This window comes from Chrysochloris asiatica, unplaced genomic scaffold (assembly GCF_000296735.1).
Source record: "Chrysochloris asiatica unplaced genomic scaffold, ChrAsi1.0 scaffold00069, whole genome shotgun sequence".
Lineage (NCBI taxonomy): Eukaryota > Metazoa > Chordata > Mammalia > Afrosoricida > Chrysochloridae > Chrysochloris > Chrysochloris asiatica.
The window spans coordinates 15,542,712-15,563,784 of record NW_006408587.1 but is presented as its reverse complement, the minus strand read 5'-3'; the positions used below and the strand labels follow the sequence as shown (position 1 = coordinate 15,563,784).

The 21,073-nt window shown below is 39.3% G+C and overlaps 1 protein-coding gene across 2 annotated transcripts in view; it reads right to left on the bottom strand.

Annotated features, from left to right (window-relative positions):
• The window catches only part of TEX10 (testis expressed 10), a 55,066-nt gene that overhangs the window by 3,506 nt on the left and 30,487 nt on the right, over positions 1–21,073 (bottom strand). For both annotated transcript variants that reach the window (XM_006864721.1, XM_006864722.1), the window contains 3 exons: positions 18,987–19,120; positions 5,712–5,792; positions 2,747–2,928 (listed from right to left, as the gene is read on the bottom strand). In XM_006864721.1, coding sequence (XP_006864783.1) covers positions 2,747–2,928; positions 5,712–5,792; positions 18,987–19,120 — 397 coding nt within the window. The remainder of the gene's footprint in view (positions 1–2,746; positions 2,929–5,711; positions 5,793–18,986; positions 19,121–21,073) is intronic.

Here is a 21,073-nt window from a genome sequence, read left to right as displayed (position 1 = left end):
GTCCAAGAAGAAATACCCTGACTGCAACACACCACAGACAAAGAGCAAACAGTAAAAGCAGAATAGATTACTATCCATCAAACCAAAAGCACTCAAGTGAAGAGCAAACTTTTTATTAACAACGAGCCCAGAAGATAATGGACTATATATTCAAGGCACAAGGTAAAACTTAATTTTTAGTACATTTGTAAAATCAAAAAGTCTCCAGGAAACTCGACTGGCTTTCTCATTGTATGTAATCTCACAAATACGTTCTCTAGTGGAGGATGGTTAATTTAACTAAGACCCTACTTATGATTAGGAGCTCTGGTAGCATAGTGGTTATGAATCGGACTGCGAACCGCAAGGTCAGTTCAAAACTACCAGCTGTACCGCCAGAGAAAGATGAGGCCTTCTGTTCCCGTAAAGATTTACAGCCTCAGAAATCCTGTACAGGGTTGCTATGAGTCAGAACCGACTCCACGGCACATAACAACAACTACTTATGATTACTGTCATCTTGAGGCACACAGGGACTTTGGGCAAGGTCAACACTTTCAACAACCATTATAAAATACCTTCAAACTAGGCATCTTAAACAAGTGGTGGTGTTGTGTGCTGATGAGTTGGTTCCAAGTTTGTATAGGGTTCCCAGGAGTGTTAATATTTATGTTGTTGGTTGTTGTTGTGGTTATGTGCCGTGGACCAAGATCCCTGGATCAGATCATAAAATCCAGAGACCCAGGTACAGAGAGGAATTAAAGGCATCAAGTCAAAGCAGGCAGGCACCAGACATAGTTGATTGTTGTTGTTGTTAAGTGCCGTGGAGTCGATTCCGACCCACAGCGACCCTGTACAAGGTTTCTGAGGCTGTAAATCTTTATGGGAACAGAAAACCTCATCTTTCTCCCACGGAAAAGCTGGTCGTTTCGAACTGCTGACCGTGAGATTAGCAGTCCAATTCGTAACCATAACATGTATATACACTAAATTTTACCCAGTCCAGCCACATAAAGTTCAAAGCAGGAAGCTCTGCTATAAGAAACCACAAAAGATTTTTGAAATTTCCCATGAAAATATTTAATAAAGGGGCTAAAATATTAGGACTCCTGGTGTGACACTGTAGAATAAGCACTGGACTGTTAAGTGCAAAGTCATCGGTTCAAATCCACCAGCCAATCCTTGGAAACCATATACAGGGTCACTATGAGTTGAAACCAACTCCTTGGCACTTAATTAACAACAAGAACATTTCAAGACACAGGAAATGACAAACGGGAAAACACATTTCACAAATAGGAATGCTTATTCTAAAATCCTTAGGTCCCCGTACAAGTTTCCTGCTGTTTATAAACCTTTTCTTGACCTACAGAACTAAAGTTTGAGGAGGCATAAGCAAAACACCATCAGATCTACAGTTTATTTACATATGAATTTCATGTACTTATAGTGAAATAAACAAAATGAAAACATATATTTACTGAAAAAAACTGAAATGTCTGGTGGTAGTGAACTAGGTAAGTAAGTTGTGATATATTCAAATAACAAAGATCAGCAAACTATGGTTGATAAACCAAATCTAGCCCACAGCCTGCTCATTCATTTACCTGTTTGTTGCCTTATAGCTGCTTTCACACTAACCACAGCAGTGTTGAAAAACTGTGAAAGAGACTGCATAGCCTACAAAACCTACAGTATTTACTGTCTAGACTTTTATAAAACAAGTTTGCCAACCCCTGCTGTAGAGAAACATAGTAAGATGCAGCTAAATGAAACAGGGATGAATCTTACCAATGATGCTGAAAGAATCCAATCACAAAAACCACATACAGCATTTCTTTAATAGAAAATTCACAAACATGCAAACCAACAATTATACTGCTTAGAAATGCAATAGAACCAGTGAAGAGCAGCGAAGAAGTGGTGCACACAGCAGTGATCTTTCCTGGGAGTAGAAGAGATGCTCACCGCTGTGCTGGCTAACTGAACACTCACTGTATCACTGCTCTGTAAGTGATAGAAATGTATTCTTACCATGAGCATGCATGATGTATGTTCATGACATTTAAAAGCTTAGAAAAGACTAGAATGGTGTACATATCAAAGTGTTAAAAGCAGTTGACAGACTTATTTTTATAGCTCATGTTAGATTCTTTTATACCTCTGTAATGGAATGTACACTGAAAAACAATTTTTAAAGGCACATAAATAAGAATATAAACATAAGAATAGTTTAATTACAGTGAAATAGTCCAAATAATCCTAAAAGCTTTAGCATGAACATTATGTATGTAGTAGGACAAGTACTGACTAATTAAAAACAGTACCATCTTAAAACAAGGTCCTTTAAATCCAAGACTTTCAAATGTCACTCTGGCTAGCATTTAATGAAGTCCAAACAAAATTCAAAGGCTTGTATTAATAGTACATACTCCTAAGGGTAAAATGTACAGTATGTTTTCTTGCTAGATCTTTAACAATTGGTTAAAAAAAAAGGAACATTCTCAAGAAACTTTACAATGTCATCTAACTTCAAATTTGTATCTTAAAGTGAAAGAAGAAAACAAACAAACAAAACCCGTAATTCTCACATCACTAAGAGAACTAATTAAGGAGCAAGGAAAAAGCTAGCTGCGTTTAAAAAAGCTAGCTCTGAAAGAGAATTTAAGGTATTTTGAAAACCTAACCTTCCTTTACTTTCTGTTATTTTAATTGTTTATTGGGAAGTAGGGCAGTGGAACAGGCTGAGAAATAACGAAACCATTACCTCTTTCTTAGATGCTCTGCTTCCCCCTTCTCTAGAGTCAGCAGAAAATAAAGAAGACTGTAGCAACAAGAAGCCAGAAAGGGCAGGAGAGTTTCACTAAGTATACACGCCTGATCCAGGAGCTTACAGATAACACCCAGAACACAGCCCGCTGTGCTGTCCGGAATAACAGTCAACCCAACCTAGGTGGAGAAAAGTCAGATTAATTAACCTCTTCAACACAAGCCCTACCCTCATCCTGCCCCAATCAAACCAAACCTGCCAACTGAACAGTTACAATGTGTATCACTTCCATGTAAAACCATTATATGCATAATAATATGTGCCACCTACCAATCTTTATGCCCTGTTTTCCTTTAAAGAGTTAATCACAAATTAAGTAATTTTGAAAAGATTCAAAAACAAGAAATTCTATTAACCTAAGCCACTACCCCTTTCATATGACAAAGTCTTCTAAAACTTTCTAGACATTATAATTTCTATTGATGGTCAGAAATAACTTTAAAGAATTCTTTCATGCATCCAATGAAAATCTTGACTCCTAAGATTATTCAGACTGGAACACTATGGACTCTCATACCACCCCCACTCCAGGTAATGAAACATACAAGCCAGGGTTCTGTATGTCCTCAGTTTTAGCTAGTTATTCAGACATGACTAAGGCAAGTACTTCTACTGGAGTAAGATACTGCTCTAGGGAACGCCTGACTGTTTCACTGCTTTATAAAAAGCTAGATAAAGGGAATCACAGCTACATTCTACTGTAGACAGACACTAAGGTACAGTCTATTCATGACTGTACACATATACATGACTTAAGTTTTCTGTTGAAAAAACAAAAAATTCATCTGGTTGTCAGAAAACAGAGGCCAAGACTGACTGGCATTTTGATCTTTTACTATAATAACAAATGTAGAGAAAGAAGGGTATAAATACCAAGAATAGAGGTTGGAAAAAAAAAAAAAAAAAGGTAGGCATCTCTAGAAACTCAAAAATTGGAAGCTTAATAGCAGTGAGAAAAAGTACTGGGAATTCAAAGCAGTACTTTTTCAACTCAAGGAAAATAACATGTTAGAGAAGAAAAGGTGGTGTGTGTTTGTGCATGCCTAGAGTTACCCAAACCCATCAAGTGAGATGCCATCAAGTCCAGTATCAACTCACAGCAACCCTATGCACAACAGAATGAAACACTGCCCAGTCCTATGCCAACTTCATCATCGTTGTCACATGTGATCCCATCAGTGCTGTTACTGTGCCAATCCATTTATTTGGGGGTCTTCCTCTTTTTCTCTAACCCTCTACTTTAACAAATATGATATCCTTCTGGTACCTCCTAACAACAGGCCCAAAAACAAGAGACAAAGTCTGGTCTCCTTAACTTCTGAGGCGCATCTGGCTGTACTTCTTCCAACACAGATCTGCTTGTTTTTTTTTGGCAGTCCATGGTACTTTGAATATTCTCCAACACCTCAATATTTTCCTCCAACACCAGAACTCAAATAAATCAATTCTTCTACAGCCTTCCTTATTCACTGTTAAACTTTTGCATGTATATGAGGTGACTGAAATTACCAGGGCCTGGCTCTTCATTATATGCTACCTCTTAAATGATTGAACATCGACCATTTTCCTTTTGGTACAGTGACTCTATGTATTCCTTCCATCTTCTTATGTTTTCTGCATCATTCAGTATTTTGCCCATAGAATCCTTCAATATTGGAAGTTGAGGCTTAAGTTTTTTATTCAGTTCCCCTCAGCTTGAGAAATGCTGAGTGTGTTCTTCCCTTTTGGTTTTCTAACTCCAGGTCTTTGCACATTTCTTTATAATGTTTTTGTCTTCTTGAGTTGCCTTTTTGAAATGTTCTATTCAGCTCTTTTACCTTCTCATTTCTTCCATTTGCTTTAGCATCTCTACGATGGAGAGCAAGTTTCAGAGTCTCTTCTGTCATCCATTTTGGTCTTTTCCTTCTTTCTTGTCTTAATCACCTTTTGCTTTCTTCCTGTATGATGTTCTTCATGACACCCTACAACTTTTCTGGTATTCATATTTAGTGTCTAGTGTTTCAAATCTGTTCTTCAGATGATCTCTAAATTCACGTGGGATATGTTCCAGATCATATTTGGGCTCTCATGAACTTGTTTTAATTTCTTCAGTTTCAGCCTCAACTTGCATATATGAGCAATTGATGATCTGTTCCAGTCTGTCCCTGGCCTTGCTTTGGCTGATGATATGGAGCTTTTCCACCATTTCTTTTCCATAAATGTGTCAATTTGATTTCTGTATATTCCATCTGGTTAGGTCCATGTATACAGTTGTCTTTTATGTTGCTTAAAAACGGTACTGTAACAAAGAAGTTACTGGTCTTGCAAAATTCTATCATGTGATCTCCAGCATCATTTCTATTATGAGAGGTCCCTGGAAAATTAATCTAGGAGCCCTCTCTTGGATTATAATAGTATGAGGATAGCCAAAATGTACACTAGAAACATTGGGGGAAATTGAAAGCAGCAAGCTAAGCATGTCTGATAAGATTTTAATACCAAAGGGAAAAAGAGACAACCAATATCCAGAAGTCAAGTCAGTCTCATGGCTGTCTACTGTCCAGGTTCCAGCACAGACTCTAGCCTGGATGCTGGATTCCCACGATGCTGATCCCAGTCACATGTGAACTGGACCACTGTAAATTGGAAGGGATCTGAGGTCTAGCTCTCACTGCACAGACATAGAAAGTGAGGTCCTGAAAGAGAAGGCATTCTCCCAAGATCACAGAATCAATTAGGAGCAGCCAGGAATAAACCCCAATTTCTCAGTTCTTCCCCTGCAGCATGCTGTGGGAAACATGAACTCAGAGAACTAAGACTCCCCCAACACTCTCTCTCCTTGGCTATGTAAAAGCCAATCTTAACCAGTGAATCACTGTTGTTTTTTTAAAAAGGAAAAAAAAAAAAAAAAAAATGTATTTACCAAATGCTTACTGATGGCACTTTGCAAGATGTCAAAGCTCTGGCTCCGAGCTGGGATAACCAATAAATTGTGACAAACTGCCTGTCAGGAAAGGAGAAAACCAGGACATTTTAAAGTCAGAAACAAGTTCAACTGATTTTTTAAAAATATATGCATCTATAATCTAGTGTGCTATTGTTGAGAACATATACAGACAGCAAAACATAAATCAAGTAAACCGTTTCTACGTTTACAATTTATTGACACTGATTACATTGTTCATGTCACATAACCATTCACCCTCATTTCTGGAGTTTTCCTCCACCATATTAATATAAATTCACAGCCTGTAACATTCCTATCAATCTTTTGAGTTGTTGTCTTCAATTTGATTCCACATAGCTAGTTGATGGTAGGCATTAGTTAACTATTGTTCGGTGTTTAGATGGCTTTGAGGCATACTTTTGGTTAAAGGTTTAAAGATGATCTCAGGACAACAGTCTCAGGGGTTCATTAACACTCCTATCTCTAAACTCTAAAGTTCTAAGTCGATGAGAATTTGAAATTCTGTTCTGTAATTCTCCCTCTCTGATAAGCATTCTACAATAGAATCTTCAATCAAAACATTTAGTAAGAGTAGTCAGGCACCACCCAGGTCTGATCTCATAGCAAAGGAGGCAGCACTTGGTGAAGACAATTAGTCACATGTACCATACCCTCCTAGTCTGATTCTCCTTATAGAGACCAACTGATAGGCCTTGGATGGCCACTTGCAAGTTTTTAAGACCCCAAGCACTATGTATTGAACTAGGAGGTAGAACTGAGACACTAAGCATACTATTAGGCCAAATGACTGGGATGTCCCATAAAACCATGACCCTAACACCTTCAAACCAAGAAACAAAATCCTAAAAGAGTTAAAAGTTCAACACAGTTTTTAAAATCCTACTTGCTCTATATATTAATAGGAAATATGTAACAAACAAAAACAGTTTTGAACATGCACGTATCGAAGATCAAAGAGTCTGGTCTTTTATATGGGTTACTTTGCTAATTCTTTCATGTTTTCAACTTTTAGTTACCCCCTCTGTGAAACTCATACATGCAAACTGAAGGATAAGGCATTTTCTCTTCTCTTACATCTTCACAGCAGCTTATACACTATTAAAGGGAGAGCAAATTATTAAGTGCTGCAAAGGGAAGACTTGAATAATGTTAAAAGATGAACTGATAAAAGCCTTTCCCCATGTGATAGAAAATCATGTCGCAGAAAAACAGTATGACCCAAAAAATACCAATATCCAATTTTGTTGTTGTTATTGTTGAGTGCCGTCGAGTCGGTTCCGACCCATAGCGACCCTGTACAGGGTTTCCGAGGGTGTAAATCCTTACGGGAGTAGAAAGCCTCATCTTTCTCCCGCGGAGCGGCTGGTAGTTTCGAACCACTGACCTTAAGGTTCGCAGCCCGATTCGTAACCACTACGCTACCAGAGCTCCTTAGGCACCAACTGTGCCTCGAGCATTTCTGACCCTGAAATATATATGTAGCACTACAGGATAATGCTCTGGTAGCATAGTGGTTAACGAATCGGGCTGTGAACCTCAAAGTCAGGAGTTTGAAACTACCAGCTGTTCCGTGGGAGAAAGATGAGGCTTTCTGCTCCCATAAAGACTTACAGCCTCGGAAACCTTGTACAGCGACGCTATGAGTCGGAACTGACTCCACAGCACAGCACATCACCACCACCACCACAGGATAATGCACAGGTCAGTGGTTCAAACTCACGAGCTGCTCCTGTATGGTTGCTATGAACCGGAACCGACTCAATGGCGTTCATCAACAACAATTTCCCCAGTAAGCCCCATAACTGTGAATATGATGCCTGTCTGAGTTCTGTGTGACCAATGCAATGAATTATTGAACCCAGCTGAGCATAAAGTGATGTGAAAGGGATGGTCTTGGTGCTCCATTTTCCATGTGCCTTATTGATTCTGTTCTTTTAAAAGATAAGTCATTACAGTGGTTAAAAATGACAAAAAAAATATACAGGCTAGATCTCAGCCAGAAATCAGTGACAGCCATTATAAAATTCTGTTTTGCTACTCGTTTCATAAATTCTATATAAATGGTATTATTCACATTCCTTAAGTGGTTACGGATTGGGCTGCGAACCACAAGGTGAGCAGTTCAAAACTACCAGCTGCTCCGTGGGAGAAAGATGAGGCTTTCTGCTCCCGTAAAGATTTACAGCCTCGGAAACCCTGTATAGGGTTACTATGGGTTGGAACCCACTTGAAGGCACTTAACAACAACAACCACCATTCTAAAAAGACATTATTTTATTTATCAACTTGAAGCTTCATAAAAGCATCAAAATTTTTTTTCTCCACTTCAAAATCTATCATCGTCCCTAACTTTTGTAGTATACTCAAAAAGTTCACGGAAAAATGGAATTAAGAGAGAATGGACTTTTCCCACAAACTTTTTGAAATCTCATTATCATTCAACTCACTTTCTTTTTAAAATGCTTAAACACACTGATCACTTAGGAATGCTGAAATGACTATTATTGTATTCAAATTAAATAAAGGAAACAGTCTTAAGAAAGTCCTCCTACAGACTGGGAAATTAAAGGCATCCAAATTGGCAAAGAGGAAGTAAAACTCTCCCTATTTGCAGACGATATGATCCTATACATAGAAAACCCCAAAGACTCAGTAAAAAAGCTGCTAGACTTCATTGGAAGATTCAGCAAAGTGGCAGGGTATAAGATCAACATACAAAAATCAGTTGGATTCCTATACACCAAAAACGACAGGGTTGAAAAGGACATTAGGAAAGCAATACCATTTACAATAGTCACCCAAAGAATGAAATATCTTGGAATAAATGTAACCAGAGGAACTAAGGACTTATATAAAGAAAACAACAAAAAACTTCTGCAAGAAACTAAAAGAGATTTACAAAAATGGAAGAATATACCATGCACCTGGATAGGAAGACTTAACATTGTGAAAATGTCAATACTGCCCAAAGCAATTTACACATATACTGCGATACCAATACAGATTCCAACGACATTCTTCAAAGAGATGGAAAAAGCAATTACAAACTTTATATGGAAAGGAAAGAGACCCAGGATAAGCAAAGCACTGCTTAAGAACAGGATTAAGGTTGGAGGCCTGTCACTCCCTGACTTTAAAATATACTACATGGCTACAGTGGTCAAAACAGCTTGGTACTGGTACAACGAAAGGTACATAGATCAATGGAACAGTATCGAGAATCCAGAAATCAAGGCATCTACATACAGCCATTGATCTTCGACAAAACACCAAAATATATCGCATGGGGCGTGGATAGTCTCTTCAACAGATGGTGCTGGCAGAACTGGAAAATGATATGCAAAAGTTTGAAACAGGACCTTCACCTCACGCCTTATACAAAAACCAACTCAACATGGATTAAGGACCTAAATGTGAATCCCAGAATTATGAAGGGCATCAATGAAAAATTCGGGACAAATGTGAAGACACTAATGATGGGAATACATGGACTACAGAACATTTTGAAAACCACACGAACAAAAATAGATAAAATAGACGAGTGGGACATACTAAAAATTAAAAACTTATGTACATCAAAAGACTTCACCAAAAGAGTAAAAAGGGAACCCACAGAATGGGAAAAAATCTTTTGTAACGATATATCAGACAAGGGACTTATTTCCACAATATACAGGAAACTGCCAACACCTCTACAAGAAAAAGACAAATAACCCAATTAAAAAGTGGGCACGGGATATGAACAGGCACTTCACTAAGGAAGAGATCAGGGCAGCCAACAAACATATGAAGAAATGCTCACGTTCACTAGCCGTTAAGAGAGATGCAAATCAAAACAACAATGAGATATCATCTCACACCAACAATAACAGCAAAGATGAAAAATGTAGACAACAAGAAATGCTGGCGGGGATGTGGAGAGACTGGGAACACTCTTGCATTGCTGGTAGGACTGCAAAATGGTCCAACCTCTCTGGAAAACAATACAGTGTTTCCTCAGAAGACTTGAAATAGAAATACCTTATGATCCAGCAATTCCTCTACTCAGTATTCACCCACAAGAAAAACGAGCCACAACACAAGAAGATATATGCACACCAATGTTTATAGCAGCATTATTTACAATAGCAAAAAGATGGAAACAGCCAAAGTGCCCATCAACTGAAGAATGGATAAACAAATTGTGGTACATACACACAATGGAATATTATGCTACACTGAAGGATAACAAGCAAGCGGCAAGCCACCGCATAACATGGATGAACCTTGAGGACATTATGCTGACTGAAAGTAGTCAGTCACAAAAAGAGAAATACTGCATGGGACTACTATTGTAAAAGACTAAGAAAAAGAAATTATACTAAAGGGGGGGTAGGGAGATGGTTTAGTTGGTTGCTGGGAAATGGGTGGTGGGTGGAGCACAGGGCGGGGATTGGGCTCAGGAGAGCTTGGGTGATGGGGAGGGGGGCAATATACAGGGAGGGAGAGGGAAGTGGAGAAAAGGGGCAGATGGGAGAACAATAGGGCATGTTTAGGCGGACCAAGTGGGACAGAGACAAAGGACGATGTGTGCACAGCCTTGGAGCTCCAGGGCTCTGAGATACAGGGATTGACCCATGGTTGGAATGGGCAGGGAATCGTATTAAGATGCTTGACTGTTTTTTTGAATCTTGGTTTCCCTTGCATTATAATATAGAGTAGACACTGGCGGGGGAGAGAAAGGAATAGTCAGAAACATCACACTAGAAGGCTTGTAAATCCGTCTTCTGCCTTTAACTGATTGGAATACCTAAAACGGAGCTACAGCGTACCCAGTGAACGAGGCTTTCTGTGGAGCCTTTGCAATACATAAAACTACAGGTAGAAACCAGAACCACATCCAGATCACCAGAGATGAGAAATCCCCACTTGAAGGGACGAGCCTGGAACAGTAAGAACAAAAGATACATCTCGAATGGAAGACCTACAGGAAAAACATGACACAATGGAGACAGATGGACTGCTACTACGGGAACAAACGGGTTGCTCCCCTGAGACACTGGGGCAGTCGGTCGTATCCCAGCAATGTAGGCCCTCCCCCAAAACTGAGACTCAGTGGAAATGCACACTTGGATTGGTAAACACACACATCACCGTTGGGGAGAAATAGGGTAAAGGCAGCAATGAAGCGGCGAGCTAAGCCTCACAATATTCAGAGGCCTTCTGTGGACCCGGTTGGCAAGCTGTGCGAGGAAACCCGAGGACTCCTGGGCCCAGAGTCAGTGACATGGCCACAGAGGACTCAAGTGGAGAATGAAGCTGCTGGCTGATGGAAAGAGAGGGCATGTGCACAAGAACACCCACACTTGCAGATGACACCCATGTGACCGGGACCAGATGATCAGAGCTCAACCGGAAAAAAGACGGGGGTGGGGGGTGGGGATTGAGTTGATCCAAGTTAATGAACTTAACCTATGCATACAAATGCAGTGACACAAAAGAGGCAACAAATCCTTACAGCAAGAACATTCCCACCCCCTCCACACACAGAGTAGACAGAAAGGGACAACTTAGACAATGGATACCCAAATGGGGAGGGAGGGACTACAATGGCAAGAAGTAACTGGCTTACAAGCTTTCAAGAGGGAACCTAGAGCTAGGGGGCATGGAGGAAGGCAGAATCACCTGTGAGTACTATCCAATTTGTCTAGGCGGAGCTGATGAAATGAAATATAGATGGGTTATGTGCGATACTGTAGTGAATAATGGTTATCAAGATGGATTGTGAGTGTTGGAAATGCAAGGGTAGATGTTTTGTAGCAAGGAAGAGAGCGATTATTTCTCCAGTCTAGGAGCGGAGGTCTCTGGGACCACCAACGGATAAGAGCCGAGAACGGGACCCTACCCAGAGAACCAGGGATGCCTGAGATGGAGACAGAGATGATGAGATGAAGCGGCTGGGGAACTTTGGATCCAGAGAGGGAGAGGAAATGTGGGCAGAAGACTGAGGGGGGAGGGGGAGTATAGAGCACGGGCTTCTAGGATATGCCCTTTGGTCAGAGACAATGCATGGAGGGGATTGGAACCATGGCATACGATTGAATGAATATGGAACTGAGGTTCTCTCATGTAAACTATCATATAATTCACAATAAAACATTAAAAAAAAAAAAAAAAAGTCCTGCTATGCTCCTTGTTAACCCAATTTTTCCCTCCTCTCACTTCACACTGACTGTTCTCAACAAGTCTCCACTAGTCTTCTACAGAACCTTGTAACACTTTGTTCATACGGTTAGTCCCTAAACAATGATTTGAATACGATGGTCCATTACTCAATGGTTTTTATTTAAAAAATACCATGTGATGTTTATTCTCTCTGCATGTAAGTTTGTTTCTCCAGCAATTGTGTTGCTATTGTTGTTAAGTGCCGTCAAGCCAGTTCGAACCCACAGAAACCCTGTATAAGGTTTCCAAGGAGCAGTTGGCGAGCTTGAACTGCCAAACTTGCAATTCAAACAGCTTTGTAGTCTGGCACATTAATCCACAGCATCATACCAGAACTTCAGCAAATTGTGTATGATAGTAAAAAACGATCTTTCAAGGTTTTCATGTGCTTTTCATCATGAACCTTGAACAACACCATGGAACTCAGATGAAGTGCCACTAATGATGTGGGACGTGCTCCCAAGAAACAAAGTCATGACATGACCGAAAAAGTTGAATTGCTTAATGTGTACCGTAAGATTGAGGTTTGCAGCTGAAGTTGACTACGACTCTAAGATGAATTAATCCAGTATAAGGGTCATTATTGTAAAAACAAGACAGTTGTGAACTTGTCATTATAGCTATACCAGCAGAAGCAAAAACCTTACTTTGTGTGAAATACCTTTTACTCTCATATAAAAAAATGCAGATTTTATGTGATGCTGTTATTAAGTGCTGCTGAGTCAGTTTTGATTCATAGCAACCCTGTATGGGTTTCTGAGGAACAGCTGACGAGTTCAAACCACTGATCATAGCAGTATATATCTAACACAGAAAAAGTATTAATTGTTGTTTATATATTAGTCAACTGGAGGCTAACAGTAGTTAAGTTCTGGGAGTGGAAAAATTTATACATGAGAAGAGGTCAAGGCACAACTATATCCAAAGGCCTAAAAATCTGGATAAGTTTTCATTTACAGTTGAGCTCAATGGCTAAAATTTCCAATCAAGGCTCAAGAAGCTGTTTTCAGTGAGTAAAGGGCATGAGGGACTGTCCACTGGCTATTCTGATCCCATTCTTATACCTCTTTCACCTGGCCACTGCACTAAAAAATTTACACTGTAAAACCACCTGATTTCTTTTGCAGATTTCCTCAGAGCTAGGAGTAACGTGCAGCACACTTTGGGCCAATGTTTTCCAAGCACTAGTTTGCTAATAGACCAATAAAGAAGGATTTTGCTTTTCACTGATAGAAAATAAGCTCGACTGGCACTGTCCATTCCTTCTTCTTCCAAACCTGAACATAAACCTGATGCCTGGAATGACAGCAGTCACTTTGAAAATGTGAAAGAATAGTCAAGAGAGTTGCAGACACGCTTGTAACAGCACTCAGCTTCTGAATAAACATGAGTTTCCAAACTGCTTGAATGTGTGTCTTTCCTGGGAGCAGGGGTCTTGTGTTTTCACTACCCATCCCAGATGCATGTCATTCTAGTTATATACTTGTTTTTGGCTTTGGAAGAGCTTTTTTGTCTTTCTTCATGCTTCTCAGCAATATACCAAATATGTCAATCTTCCAATATAAAATGTTATTGTATTTGTGGTTCCTTCAAATTATCTTATAAACAAATCTTAATTGAGTACAAGGGATACTAGCTCAATTCAATGCAGTCAATAAATACATCAAAAGTGAAAATAGGAATAATCATCATTAAGGGTAAAAGAATTGGCTATTTTCAGATAGAACAGGTAAGGATTTGTTATTTAGGAACTCAGAAACAGCCATACAAAATCAAGACATCCTAAAAGATAATGTCAATATTTACCAAAATAAATTCACACATGGCAAAACCTAAAACAGGTATTTTTGATACATGCATCATAGACAAATGACCTCTTTTAAGTTTTAAAAAACAAAGATTTTTTTTGACAAAGGTGTGCCTGATCTAAGCCACAGTCTTTTCAAACACCTCATATGCATCCAAGATGGACAATGAAAAACAAAGAAAAAAGAAGTGATCCCATCAAATGGTGGTGTTGGTGAAGAATACTGAATATATCATGGACTCTGGAAGGAGGAACAAATCAGTCTCAGAAGAATTACATCCTACATACTCCTTAGAAGTGATGATGCAAGACTTCTGCTCACATCCTGCGGCCATGTTATCAGAAAAGGACCAATTGCTAAGAAAAGACATCACAACTGGCAAGCTGGAGAGGCCTTCAGTGAGACGAACTGACATAGTAGCTAAGACAATAGGTTGAGACACAGCAATGCTCACGAAGATTGCATATCACTGGGCAGCATTTAGTTGTTACACCAGGCTAAGTCAAACAGTATTGCTACTACAGTTCCAGTTCATACACACATGGCTTTATTGCAAACATGTTTAAGCATGCCCCTGCGATCAGTAATATACTTTGCTAGTTTTATTAGGGTATTAGGGAGTCCTGGTTTGGCGCTGTGGGTTAACGCACTGGACCGCAAGGTCAGTTTGAACCACAAGGTTGGTGGTTAAAGCTCATCAGCTGTTCCTCAGAACCCCTATGCAGGGTCGCTATGAGTCGGTACTGCCAGGACAGCACTTAACAAGAAGTTTTATTAGGGGGACTTCAAATAAAAACCATCAAAACAATGGCTTGGGAGGGGATCTGCTGGACTAGCTAGCTTAATTCAACAGTCTGCTCAGAAGGTTACAGCAACTATTCTGGAGGACTCCAAAGGAATAATCTTGATGGGTTTTTTAGAATGACACAGGGGCAATGAGACTTATTATTATTATGAATTAGTTTTAAGAAAATTGAAAACTTAATTGCTGAGAAAAAGTCTGGAATTAATGTCAACATACCTCCCTCATTCTCTGAGGGTAGCATGTGTCATGAAAATTTCACTGGGAAACCTTAACCCATTGACGCTACAGCTCTTGATCTTGCCCCTTCAGACTTTTGTTTCCAAACTTAAAGAATATTTAAAAAAGAGCAAAACTTGAGTCCTCGAGGATGCCAAAATTGCTGTTTGGGCATAGTGGAAATCTAAGAAGGGTTAGAGAGATGGCAACATAGCCTTCAGACTTGTCAAAGATATGCCCAAAAATAACCACCTCATATTTTGATTATTTTTGTTTACTATAAATTCCTACAATTTTGTAGCAATACGTTTGTACTTTCCCTCTTATTTTATAGATATATTCATTTGTTTATACACTCTCCTGGTGGTGGTAGTGGTGTGCCGTGGAGTCGGTTCCGACCCATAACAACCACACGTAGGGTTTCCGAGGCTATAAATCTTTAATGGGAGCAGAAAGTCTGATCTTTCTCCTACAGAACTGCTGGTAGTTTTGAACTGCTGACCTTGAGGTTAGCAGCCCAACTCGTAACCACAGCTCTACCAAAGAGCTCCTTATACACAACCCTCATGACATTTTCATTGTTTCCAGTTTTGACTGCTATGAAATTGGTATATTTATCTAGAAGTCTGTGTAAATGAATGGTTTTGTTTATCTTGGGTGTATATATCAAGGAATTAGAATGCTGGGTTGCATGACAATGTATTATTTTACAATCTACCAGCAGTATAGGAGAGTTCTCGTTGTTTAATATCACTGTCAATACTTGGTGTAGTCAGACTTGAATTTTTAGCTCATCTAATGGGTATGTGCTGTTGGTGTTACATATGACTTTACGGGCAATAAAACCAAACACTGCTCAGTCCTGTACCATTCCCACAATCACTGATACGTTTGAGTCCACTGTGCCAATCCATCTCGCTGGGGGTTTTCCTCTTTTCTACTTACCTTCTACTTTCGTAGCTGGTGTCAGATGCTGCTGAGTCAGTACTGACTCACAGAAACACTAGGCACAACAGAACGAAACACTGCCCAGTACCTGCCAATCTCACAATTATTACTAAAACTGAGAACCCACTGCTGCCACCACTGTGCCAATCCATCTTATTGGGTGTCTTCCTCTTTTTTCTCCAACCCTCCATTTTATCAAACATGATACCCTTCTCCAGTGACTGGTTCCTCCTAATATGTCCAAAGTATGAGAGACGAATTTTGGACATCCTGGCCTCCAAGGAGTACTCTGGCTGTACTTTCTCCAACACATCTGTTTGATCTTTTGGCAGACCACAGTACTTTCAATATTCTCCTCCAACATGGTAACTCAAATGCACCAATTCTCCTATGGTCTGTCCTTATTCACTGTCCAACTTTAACACGCATATGAGGCTATTGAAAATACCATGGCTTGGGTCAGGCGCTCCTTAGTCTTCAAATGGACATCTTTGTTCTTCAACACTTTAAAGAGGTCTTGTGCAACAGATCTGCCTAATGCAATAAGTTGTTTGATTTCTTGACTGCTGCTTCCATGAGTGTTAACGGTAGATCTGAGAAAACTGAAGTCTCTGAAAACTTCAATCTTTTCTCCACTTATATGGATGCTGTTTACTGGTCCAGTGGTGAGGAATTTTTTTCTTTACATTGAGATGCAATCTACACCAAAGGATGTGGTCTTTTATCTTCATCAGTAAGTATAGTTTAAGTTCTCTTTGCTTTCAGCAAGCAAGGTTGTATCATCTGTATATCCCAGGTTGTTAATGAATCTTCTCCCTATCCTGATGCCACATTTTTCTTCATATAATCCTGCTTCTCAGATAGTCTGCTCAGCATACAAACTAAACGTTGTTAAATGCCATAGAGTCGGTTCTGACCATAGTGACTTTACCAAGTATGATGTCCTTTTCCAGGGACTGGTCCCCACCTAATAACACAGCCAAAGTACAAAAGACAAAGTCTTTCCATCCTCACTGCTAACAAGCATTCTGGCTATACTTCTTCCAAGATAGATGTGTGTATTCTCCTAGCAATAAATATTCTTCAGTAACACAATTCAAATGCATCAATTATTCTATGGTCTGCCTTACTCGTTGTCCAGCTTTCACACACATATGAGGTAAGTGAAAATGCCATAGCTTGGATCAGGTGCCTTTTGGCCCTCAAAGTGACATCTCTGCCCAATGCAATATGTCCACTGAAGTCTTGAATGCTTCTTCTATGAGCATTGATTGTGGATATAAGTAAAATGAAATCCTTGACAACTTCAACCTTTTCTCTATCGTGATACTTACTGGTATAGTTATGAAGATTTTTGTTTTACATTGAAATGAAATCCATACTGAATACTGTACACTTTGATGTTCATTAGGTAAATGTTGAAAGTAACTTTACAGAAGCAAGGTTGTGTCATCTCACACATCACAGGTTAATGAGTCTTCTTCCAATCCTGATGTCACAATCTTTATATAAACCAGATTCTCAAGAGTACTTGCTCAGCATACAGACTGAATGCTGTTATTAAGTGACGAGTCAGATCCAACTCATAGCGACCATATAAGGTTTCCAAGGCGTAGCTGGTGAGTTTGAACCGCCAACCTTATAGTTCAAACCGAACTTGCGGTTCTGCACTCACAACCTGGAAACACAGCTTTCCTGATTTTAAACCATACAGTATCCTCTTGTTCTGTTCAAACAACTGCCTTTCAGTTTATGCACAGGTTCTGCATCAGAAAAATTAAGTGTTTAGGAATTCCCATTCTTTGCAGTTATCCATAGTGCGTTATTATCCTCATAGTTGAATGCCTTTGCATAGTTAATAAAACACAGGTATATTGTAGTTTTAATTCGCATCTCCCAAATACCCAATGTTGAGAATATTTCCACATGATTAGTGACTATTCATCTATTTTCTTCCATTTCTTCAAATCTTTTATCCAGTCTGGTGCTTGTCCTTTCCTACTGTGCTGCTGCCACTGTGCCAATCCACCTCATTGGAGGTCTTCCTCTTTTTCTCCAACCCTCCACTTTACCAAACATGATAGCCTTCTCCAGGGACTGGTCCATCCTGGCAATATGTCCAAAGTATGAGAGACGAACTCTGGCCATCCTGGTTTCCAAGAGCACTCTGACTGTACTTCTTCCAACATAGATCTGTTTGATCTTTTGGCAGTCCATGGTATTCAAGGCACTTTTAATATTCTCCTCCAACACCGTTAACTCAAATGCATCAATGCTTCTACGGTCTTCCTTATTCACTGTCCAACTCTGTCCAAACTGACATCTTTGCTCTTCAACACATTACAGACATGTCGTGCAGCAGATTCACCAAGCACAATACATCTTTTAATTCCCTAGAATGATTGTTAACGGTTGATGCAAGTAAAATGAAGTTTTTGACAACTTTAATCTTTTCTCCATTTATATGGATATTTTTTATTGGTCCAATGCTGAGGATTTTTGTTTTCTTTACATTGGGCTGCAATCCATACCAAAGACTCTGGTCTTTAAAGGATCTTCATCAGTAAGTATTTTAAGTCCTCTTTGCTTTCAACTAGCAAGGCTGTTATGTCCTGCATATCACAAGTTGTTAAATGTGTCTTCCTCGAATCCTGATGCCCTGTTTTTCTACATATAATCCAGCTTCTTGAATTATTTGCTCAGCATACAGACTGAATACAGACAGGTGACAACCCTAGCAAACACCTTTCCTATTTTAAACCATTCAGTGTTCCCTTGTTCTGTTGCAACAACTGCCTCTTGGTCAGTTATTATAATCCCAGGAAACTAATACAATAAACAAAATCTTACTCATTCTTTAAGATGTAATCAATTTTTCTACATGCATCCTTTCCTCTTTTAATCTGATGGATCAATGCTATGCTACAATGCTTTTTAAAAATCTCTTATCATTCAGATTACTATTTGTTCTATTCTAGTGACTGGGCAGCGTTTTGTTTTGTTGTACACACTGACTCAATGACAACACCTAACAACAAAGTGGAACAGTTTATAGTAATAAAAAAAATTTTTTAAACTTTTTAAAAAACGTACATCTACTATCTAACATAGAAGTTTCTGAATATGAATCTTATCTGACATTAATCTCTACCCCTAAAACTACCATGTACAAGGCAATACATGGTATCAAGTTAGTGATTAATGAGCTGAATTTTAATAATAATCTGCTATTCCCTAAGGTGCTGTCACCTGTGTCACATCCCAGTGATGTAAGAACTGATCCAGGTCTGTAAGGTAGAGAAGCACAGGGGAAAGTGATGTCTGGACCACATGAGGAACTCCTCGAAGGCTCTGAAGCCAAGTCAGCTCCTCTTTTGAGAATCCTAATGCAAGTACAAAGAAAACACATTTTTTAAAAAGTAAAATGACATTCTTCCTAATTTTAAAAAATCAGATGATATATGCTGTCAAGTAAAACTTTAAGCTACCTATTTTCTCTGAGCTTAGGGCTTTGCATGCAGCATGTCTAAAAATAAAATACTAGCAACCAAGGCAGTTAATTTCATATAATTACGTAAACAAAGGATGCCATCTGACCCAATCACTAATATAGCAAGAAAGGTACTGTGGGTTTTACATTTAAAAAATGTGAAAAGCGTAATCTTTCCATATAGCAGGTTTAAAAAAAGCAAATGAACTAGTAGGAGCAATACATTCGATTTTACACATATACCAAATTCTATAAGCCAAGCACTTCAAATATTTTGTAACTGCTCTTCTTCCCTAGGAATGCTGGACTGCAATGTTGGTTTGAAAAGCAAGGTCCAGGGGTTCAAGGTCACCAGCTGCTCTCTGGAACCCCTATACAGGGTTGCTATGGGTCTGAACCAACTTAACGGCATTTAACAACAATCCCTCTAAGTCATTTTGGGGTGGGGGGAGGTGAATGGGCAGGGACAATGCACCTGCAGCTCTTCAAGTACAACTTGCTTACAAAAGTTCTGACTCCTTTGTCATCCCCACATTATTCTTGATCTAGTCTACATGGGCAACTTGTCAAAGTCCTTCCTGAAAGGCAGCTCTCAGAATTAAAATACTAATGTGGTCTGATTCTTGTAAGCTAGTTTAATGTTAAGGTCACCCTATTTTCAAGATCACAATCTAAAGTGGCATCATCTGTTCTGATAGGCACATCACTGGCCCCTAACTTTGTTATTAGGTGCCATCAAGTGACCTTATGCACAATAGAATGAAGCACTGCCTGATCCTGGGCCAACTTTATAATCGTTACTACATTTAAGCCCATTGCTGCTGCCACTGTGCCAATCCATTTCGTTGAGGATCTTCCTCTCTTTCTCTAACCCTCCATTTTACCAAATGTGATATCCTTCTTCAGGGACTAGGCCCCTCCTGATAATATGTCCAAGGTATGAGAGACGATGTCTGGTCCCTCTGATGTCCAAGGAGCATTCTGATTGTACTTCTTCCAACACAGAGCTGCTTGTTCTATTGGTAGCCCATGATACTTTCAATATTCTCCTCTAACACTATAACTCAAATGCATCAGTTCTTCAAATGTCTTCCTTATTCACTGTCCAGCTTTCACATATACATGAGGCTTGGGTCAGGAACACCTTAGTCCTCAAACTGACATTTTTGCTCTTCAACACTCTAGAAAGATCAAGTGTAGCAGATTTGCCTAATGCAATATGTCGTCTGATTTCTTGGCTGCTGCTTCCATGAGTGTTGATGTTTGATCTGAGCAATAGGAAGTCTTTGACAACTTCAATCTTTCCTCGAATTATTTATATGGATGTTGTTTACTGACCCAGTGGTAAACATTTTTGTTTTCTTTACAATGAGGTGCAACCTATATCCAAGGCTGTAGTCTGTGATTTTCATCAATAAGTACTTTAAATCCTCTTAGCTTTCAGCAAGCAAGGTTGTATCATCTGTTTATCACAGGTTGTTAATGAGTCTTCCTCCTAAAATGTGATGCGCCACTTTTTTCTTCATATAATCCAGATGCTCAGACTATTTGCTCAGCATACAGACTGAATAAGTACGGTGAAAGAATACAACGCTGGTGCACACCCTCCCTGATTTTAAACTATTCAGTGTTTCCTTTTTCTGTTTCAACAACTGCCTCTTGGTCTATGTAGACGTTCCTCAGGAACACTAGTAAGTGTTCCGAAATACTCATTAAACTCAATGCTGTCCATAGTTTGTCATAATCCACACTACTGAAAGCCTTTTCATAATCAATCAAGCATAAATAAGCATCTTTCTGATATGCTCTGCTTTCAGCCAAGATCCATCTGGTGTCAGCAATGATA